The 7,823-nt window shown below is 43.2% G+C and overlaps 2 protein-coding genes across 3 annotated transcripts; both read left to right on the forward strand.

The window, feature by feature from the left end:
• The first annotated feature begins 1,502 nt into the window (after positions 1-1,502).
• On the forward strand, positions 1,503-3,062 carry LOC115252370 (protein FAM237A-like). The gene is made up of 2 exons (XM_029847319.1): positions 1,503-1,903; positions 2,938-3,062. The coding sequence occupies exons 1-2, from the start codon at positions 1,537-1,539 to the stop codon at positions 3,060-3,062; spliced, it is 492 nt and encodes a 163-aa protein (XP_029703179.1). The 5' UTR covers positions 1,503-1,536.
• A 645-nt stretch (positions 3,063-3,707) lies between these two features.
• casp10 (caspase 10, apoptosis-related cysteine peptidase) lies at positions 3,708-7,739 on the forward strand. 2 transcript variants are annotated; one of them, XM_011609433.2, is made up of 13 exons: positions 3,708-3,975; positions 4,180-4,467; positions 4,586-4,688; positions 4,799-4,934; positions 5,356-5,429; positions 5,505-5,541; positions 5,735-5,745; positions 5,823-5,847; positions 5,931-6,029; positions 6,101-6,186; positions 6,258-6,372; positions 6,779-7,277; positions 7,435-7,739. In XM_011609433.2, exons 2-13 carry the CDS (start codon positions 4,193-4,195, stop codon positions 7,595-7,597), a joined length of 1,623 nt encoding a protein of 540 aa, XP_011607735.2. In that variant the 5' UTR covers positions 3,708-3,975; positions 4,180-4,192; the 3' UTR covers positions 7,598-7,739. The 2 variants fall into 2 exon arrangements, with proteins under 2 accessions (XP_011607735.2, XP_011607729.2); XM_011609427.2 differs by having other exon boundaries at positions 3,712-3,975; positions 5,353-5,429.
• Positions 7,740-7,823: the final 84 nt, after the last annotated feature.

Genomic DNA, 7,823 nt, shown 5'->3' on the forward strand with positions numbered 1-7,823 from the left:
TCAACCAGAAAGCAGACAGATGTGTGTGCGTGTGCGTGTGTGCGTGTGCGTGTGTGCGTGTGCGTGTGCGTGTGTGTGTGTGTGGGTCGGGGGTGTTGATGCATATCCCATTCACAGAAGCGGGGGGAGGGTCTTGAGCAGACTTTACAGACGTTTAGGGAAATAACTGAATATTCAGCATTGTTTGGTTTATAAATGATTTTATTTATAAGTGGAACAAAAGGAATACTTATACCCAGTTTGGAAGTGACAAGTGCACGTTTCCAACCAGAGACAAGATGCAAAAAGTATTCATCCAGGAACAAAAATACACTTTATAAATAGAAATGTTCTAGAAATGTGATGTACATGCTCCTAAATAGCAATTCTCAAATAATAATAATAATTTGTACCATCCTGCCTCTGTTCCTGCATAGATGCTGTCTGAAATTGCATTTTATGATTCAGGTATCGTTTATAATTAAGAACTTCCTGTGGAAATTGTTGCACAAGCTGTTTGTGTGCATCCACAGAAGAATGAAGGACTGACTAAGAAGCCCATCCAGTACATTTAGTGTTGGTCCCTGACTGTGAATATAATTATGTTTGAGTTCAGGGATGCATGTGACATTTCAGTAAAAGCGCGGAAACGTAACTGGCGTAGCACTTTCTGAGGCTCCACTCATGACTGAGCTTGTTTTCACAGAAGTCACAGAGACTCTGACGCCACGTTTGTTAATGTCGCTGTTCTCAACAAAAAAGCCCAACTCAAGTACCACGACAACGCATGAAGGAATAGAAATGAATTAAGATAAAGGAATCTGTAATTGAAGAGAACATTTCAGTTTCTTATCTAAGGTTAATTGTAAATTAACAGAACCAAAGGCAACGATTGGATTGTTTGGTGCATCTCCAACTATGAAACCTCAGGAGCTGCTTTTGTAGCCTTTGTTACTTTATTAGCGAGAAGTCTGATTTGGCTAAGTGGAAGTCACAAACTCTTCCTTCATATGTGGATAAGAGTCACTCTCATTTTTAGACCAGAAAAAATCAGGTGTGTTCAGGCTACTCAGAAACCTGGACCCTTTTTTTGTCCTTCATCTTAGTCTTCATCTTGGGTTTTGCACCTTTTAAATATTGTTTCAGTCAAATTTCTCTTTTCAGGCCACTGTTTTTGCTGTGTCACCCTGGATCACTGGGCCTTTAGCGACTGGTTTTTTTTTTTATTTATTTATTTTGGGAAGATATCAATAAACAGATTTTAGAAAAATTCAATAAAAATTGCAATAAAATGAAATAAGCATGATGACAAGGAGTGGAAGAGTGCTGCCTATGAATGAGGGGAGGAAGGCGCTGACGTCAGTGAGACAACAGATATTTAACTGCAACCATCAGCATGGTCCTTCCACTCAGCCAAGCTTTGGTGGTAAGAACTGTGTTTTGATGCCTAACTCTGATTCGACTTTAATAGTTCAGAGATGTTTTTCAGGTTTGAATTGGTTGTTTTTGCTTAAATGTCAGAAATGAAGTGTAAATGAAAATGTGGTTTTGACCCAGATGGCCCCGTCGCTCCGGTGCCTACCCGCAGCCATGGTGCTGCTGCTCGGCTGCACGTGCGTCAGCTCACTGCGGGACCACAAACAGGTTCGAGTGGATCCTCTGTCGGTCCCCCAGGCCAACCCCCACTGCTGGAAATCCTCCTCGGCCCTGCTGCTGGAGATGCGCGTCCCCAGGATCGCGGACACGGTGCCCGCCTTCTGGGATCTGATGGTGTCCCTCAGGTCATCGGACAACAGCAAACACACAGCGCTGTTCTGGGACCTGGCTCAGGTCTTCTGGGACCTTTATCTGGACTGTGTGCTGTCCAGAAGTCACGGGCTGGGCCGGAGACACGTCACGGCTTTGCACTCCCTGTTTACTGACAGTAAGTCTTTCAAACTTCCTCTTTTCCATTGCAGTGACATTTTGAGGTTTGTTTTTCAAAATTATTCATTTGGTTGTTTATCCTGTTAAATAATTTATAATTCTTTGATGCTCAGATCAGCTAATCCACATCATTGTTGTGTTTTAGTCTGAGACATTAGGATTGGAATTGCTACATTTCATTTTCTTACATCTTCCTCTTGTGTTGAATTAACATGACAATTAAGATATTGTATTTTAATTATACTAAGCATAAAACCATCTCCACGTGTAAAACACCTTGTAATAGTAGCACCACTGGTCACAGCTGGAAACATCTGCACCAGGATAGTTTTGTTGCTTGTTTAAATTCATGGTATATTTTTCTTAAGGGCTCTGATGAAAATATATATGTATTGCTTCATATGGCTTGATTATGATGCATGTATTAAAAAGGCATGTATTAAAAATGTATACATTTCAACATTATGCAAAAGTTTAGTTTCAAATAAATAAGGAAATCTTTTGGAATAAATTTGAAGACAGCGGCACTTTTCTAAAATTCAAAAAAATCAAATCAGTGTAAAAAATGTCTTTGTTTTTTTTATATCATGTTTAAACAGCTCAGCCATTGAAGGTCTAAATAAATTATAAAAGGATTTCAAATCCGTGAAGAGTAACTCACCTGTTTTTTTTGGCAGTTTTCATGAGCAAAGATCACAGCATAAGTTGGATGCAACAAGGAGGAAGAAACATGGATGAATGAAGGCATGAATGAAGGGATGAATGAAGGCATGAATGAAGGCATGAATGAAGGGATGAATGAAGGCATGAATGAAGGCATGAATGAAGGGATGAATGAAGGCATGAATGAAGGGATGAATGAAGGGATGAATGAAGGGATGAATGAAGGGCAGATCTGTATAGACAGATGGGACAGGTGGAATGAAAAATGTAAGGTACATGATTTAATGTGTGTGTGTGTGTGTGTGTGTGTGTGTGTGTGTGTGTGTGTGTGTGTGTGTGTGTGTGTGTGTGTGTGTGTGCCCTCTATAGAGTCCTTCAGGTTGAACGACTCAGGATCCAACTACCAGACGTGGCTCAGTGTCAGAGTGAGACATAAAGGTCACATCAAGACCCTGAGGAGCAAAGTCCAGCCCAGCACCGTCTACTACAAATAATCCGGTGAAATGGGCCCAGACCTCCAAACTTCTTCAACATTAATGTTTGCACTGTGCTGCTGCTTGATTGCATGGGCTCAGTTAGCCGCAGCGCTGACGAGGCCACAGCTGACCGGCTGGAAACTCACCACATAAAACTGGACTGGACTCCACTGGTTTGTGCTGCGTCCATGCAAACCAGCCTGGAACTGGACACAGCCTCCGACTCCAGCAAAGACCGGAAGACAGAGACTCACAGCAGGAAGTGGCACCAGAGGGGGGGAAAGAGTTGAACACTACCGATGAAGAATCATATCAAATGATTCTTTGCATATGGATTGACAGTATTTCATTACAAATGTGTATTTTTACAAAGTGGCATGATGAATAAAAGACTACATGTGCAGACCTGTTCAGGGCGGATTTGCCTGTTCAATCTTCTGCCAGCCAGAGGGAGAAAATAATAATAATAATATGGTTTCTTATAATAAAACATGCTGATGTACTAATACTAATACAGTTTTAGAAATAATCATAACTATAATATTTACTATATTTATCAGTATGTTTATTGTTTTAAATAACTTTTATTGGAAAAAGAAAGCGCGATAACTTCCAGGTTCATGGAGATTGTCCGATTCAGGAACCGTTCCAGGTTTTACCTCCATCAACGGAGCTCCTGCGTGTCTTTCTCGCAACTTTGTTGCGAGTTGGAAAACATTGCCAGTGAAATCAGTTGAGCGTTTACTGGAAATGCGTCAAGGCGCTCGCACGTAATTCAACTGTACTTTCGCTTTGAAGCTACTTCCTTATTAGTGGAAGAAGCTTCTTCACCCACTGGTCTGATCACCTCAAAAGACACTTTTAGACGATGTTAAAGTACATGTGGAGGACTGCGCTCGCTCAGACTCGCTGAAAACTTCTGTCCAAACAGGTAAAAGTTGGCGTTGGCCGATAAGAACCGTGGCACGAGTTATAAGTTTGAGGTGAACGTTGCATTTTTGACTCGATGAACCTCTCGCACCCACACGCATTAACGTGAACGATGGACCAAAACTAAAGCGCCTGCGTTATTGTTGCCGGAGAATCATTGATGGGTTCAGTCAATGAAGCCGAATCTGCCGCTCTTTGATAACAGGCCGGGGTGCAACATGGACTTCCAGGCGCGCCTCTTGAAGGTAGGCAATGACCTGCGGAAGGATGAGGTGCGAGCTCTGGTCTTTCTCTGCTCCGACATCCTGGGCTGCAACCCGGCCGCGGTGCAGTCGGCCGGTGACCTCTTCTCCCGCCTGTCCGACCAGGACCACCTCTCCGAGGAGCAGCCCCACCTGCTGGTGGAGCTGCTCGGCATCATCCAGCGCACTAAGCTGCTCCGGGATCACAATCTCCCCCGTACTGGAGCGCAGGACCTCATCTCCCCTTACAGGTGCCCTGTTCGAATAATAATCAGACCAGGAGACAGAGCTCGTTTTAAAGGCGCATAAAGGTCTCATACAGGCTCAGAAGGGATTTATTGGTTAAATATCCTTTATCTGTAAATCCAGGAAGCTGCTGTACTCTCTGTCTGAGGAGCTGACTGCTGATGACTTGAAGGACATAAAGTTCCTGTTAAACAATAAACTTCCACGTGGAAAACTGGAGGAAGTTGTGAGTGTGACTTAAAGTTAACCCAAACAGCTCGGACACCTTTAGGCCCCAAGCTGTGTCATGATCCTCAAAATGCAGAATTCAGAAGTGAGTGAAAATGTGCTTCGCAGACAACACTGGAGGTCTTCATGGAGCTGGAACACAGGGCCCTCATCAGTGACACTGACCTCGGGTTCCTGGAGAGCATCATTCAACCAGTCTGCCCAGTGCTGCTAGAAAAAATCAACCAGTTCAATGCACAGAACTGTAAGTTTTATTTATTTACAATCTTTAAATTACAGGATGCATCTGATCCTGCACATTTTTGACTCTTATTTAAATCAGATTCAGCTGAAGTAAAGAAACTGAACTTTTCATTTATCATTGAAATATTTAAATTATTGTTTAATGTTTAACAGACCGGAATTTTATTTCATACCATTATCAATAGTAATATGTATTAAAACGCACAAATGATTCAAATTATCCATGATCACACTTGCCAATGATGACTTTTGTACATTAACAATTACATGTGAGTAATATGGGTAATGTAGGCATAATATGGGTAATGTAGGCAGGCACGTGACACACACACACACACACACACACACACACGCACACACACACAGCTCAAAGCTTTGTGGCTGATTAAGAAATTCGATTCTTTTTTGGTGTCTTTTAGCAGCAATGAATCATGGATTGGTGGCTCAGGAAACAGGCCGACCAATAGCTGAAACGGACCCCCAGCAGTCTACAGAGGTACGATCTTTTAATCTGCCTCCATCTCAGTGCTGCAGTGTTCAACACGCCTGCTGTGTGTCACATTTTAACCAGATGCCCTCTTTTAACCGCTGCGTCTCTGCTGGAGCAGGTAAGAAGTTTTCATCTGTGTTTTTGTTTAATTTAACAATTGAGGAAATGTTTCTAGATGACACACAAAGTGTGATGATAAATAGCTAGCATGCGGATATTTGGGTGTCAACCATTGGACACATGCAGAAGTTCTTTATTTTTGTTGTGGAACCCTAATGTATTTTTCTTCCCCCCTCTTTGGAATAATTTAGCCATAACAGAGGTAAGAACCTGTTATTTAAGCTTTATACCAAAGAAATCTTTACATTTTAATTGCATCATGCTTATATTTCCTCGCAGTCGTGCTCTTTCAACACCCTGCAGGGTGAGTGCTGTATTCGTTGTTTTTGTCAGACCTTTCTGTTTTAAGTGAGCCTGTCCTGAGTCCTCCTCCATCCCCTCTCCTAGACCTGAGGAGCGTCGTCAATGATCAAGATGAATCTGAAGATGGGTCACCAGCGCTGAGTGCGTCACGCGCTGAAAACAACAGCCGCGCCTCCGCTAACGGTAACCTCAGCATCGTCTCAGTCTCGAGGCCGATGCTGACGCTCCCCTTCATATTTGCAACTGTCACCCAGTGAAAAGCGATGCGTCGGTCATCTTTCCCCAAGAAAACCAGACCTCCTCCGGAGCGGAGACGTCCGTGACCGGCAGCGCAGATGCAGTAAGTATGAAAACCCGAACCCAGAAGTTCTGGTGCTGTCGGCAGTGGGCTGTCCTGATGTTTCTGTGCAGGGCGTGGAAACGTATCTCATGACCGCAGCGAAGAGAGGCCGCTGCTTAATCATCAATAACTGCAACTTCCGTGTCTCCAGGCTTAAGAAGAGGGAGGGCACCATGGTGGATGAAGGTAGGAGACACGGCCTGCTGACAGGAGGGCAGAAGGAAGTTTCACTAAGCACACCAGCAAATACGATTTTTATTTGCTTGCCTAGTCTTGATTGTATCAGATATTATACAAATAAAGTTAATCTGAATAAAATTTAGGTAAGCGGCTCCACACTTTTGAATTGTGCACAGAATGTTCAGAACTGACATTTATTTTTCAGTCGATAGTTCTTTTATATCTCTCAGGTTTATGAGCCTGCTCTGTGTTGCACAGTCCAACAGCACCAGCCTGTTAATGACGAAAATCATCGGGATTGTTATTTATATACATTTAGTGCCAGCAGTGTCTATTAAACAACTCACTTTATTTATTTCAAATTGGCTTCATGGTTGCATATGTCTATTTTCCACATGTGTCTGTCTTTCAGCGAGTCTGGATAAAGTCCTTAAGTGGCTCGGATTTGAGGTGGAGATTCAGCGGGACTGCACGAGCAAAAAGATGTCGTCCCTGATTCAGGAACTGGCCAAAACAAGCCAGCGAGACTGGGACTGTGTGATGTGTTGCGTTCTCAGCCACGGCCTGGAGGGGGGCGTGTATGGTGTAGATGGCGGCACTGTCGAAATCAGGAAGCTGATGGAGCCTTTCTCTGGAACCAACTGCCCCTCTCTGGCTGGAAAACCTAAAATTTTTTTCATCCAGGCCTGCCAGGGCAGCAGACAACAGGATATCGTCTACACGGATGCTGGCACGCCTGGACACGGCTATGTTGACAACAATGCTGTCCAGGCGAAAGAATGTATTCCGTCTCATGCAGATTTCCTGCTGGGAATGGCCACAGTCCCCTCTTTTGTATCTTTCAGAGATGGGACACATGGAACATGGTATATTCAGTCACTGTGCCAGAACCTTGCTGATATGGTGCCGAGGTGAGTGAAAACGAGATTTTTTACTTTTTAGTTGACTGTCTTTATTCGCCAGCCAAGGTTGACATATTAGTTCCTCCTCCATGAGAAGAGTTCCATCTGTCAAGATGCCAGTGACCTAATGGTGAGGGAGACTTTCACTTTTTAATTTTTCCTGCAGGGGCTGTGACCTCATATCCATCCTGACAAAAGTGAACGCAGATGTCAGCAAGAAGGTGGCATGGATTGACAGCGGTCACAAAACGCAGATGCCTCAGCCGGCCTTCACGCTGACAAAGAAGATAGTCTTTCCGGCTCCCAACACTCCTCATCCTGTTCTGTAAAACAGAAATAAGCAATAATAACAATAACATCATCATCATCATTGTTGCTGTTGTTATTATTGTTGTTATTTTTATTATTATGCCTGAACTTTACAAGATATAAATAAAATCTGTTCTGCACATCTTGAGAATGGAGATACTACTATTTTCACCCTGTTTTATTTCAGGCTCTCTGAAGGCTGTAGATAAAATGACAATTTCACTATCATATTTGCACACCAGACTC

This window comes from Takifugu rubripes, chromosome 1 (genome assembly GCF_901000725.2).
Source record: "Takifugu rubripes chromosome 1, fTakRub1.2, whole genome shotgun sequence".
NCBI classification, from domain to species: domain Eukaryota; kingdom Metazoa; phylum Chordata; class Actinopteri; order Tetraodontiformes; family Tetraodontidae; genus Takifugu; species Takifugu rubripes.

Bases quoted from the DNA above. Each gene is read 5' to 3' on its own strand.
- LOC115252370 (XM_029847319.1), top strand. From the start codon at position 1,537: ATGGCCCCGTCGCTCCGGTGCCTACCCGCAGCCATGGTGCTGCTGCTC. The intron at 1,904-2,937 runs GTAAGTCTTTCA...TGCCCTCTATAG, and splicing joins GCACTCCCTGTTTACTGACA to AGTCCTTCAGGTTGAACGAC.
- casp10 (XM_011609427.2), top strand. From the start codon at position 4,193: ATGGACTTCCAGGCGCGCCTCTTGAAGGTAGGCAATGACCTGCGGAAG. The intron at 4,468-4,585 runs GTGCCCTGTTCG...CTGTAAATCCAG, and splicing joins GACCTCATCTCCCCTTACAG to GAAGCTGCTGTACTCTCTGT. The intron at 6,187-6,257 runs GTAAGTATGAAA...GTTTCTGTGCAG, and splicing joins TGACCGGCAGCGCAGATGCA to GGCGTGGAAACGTATCTCAT.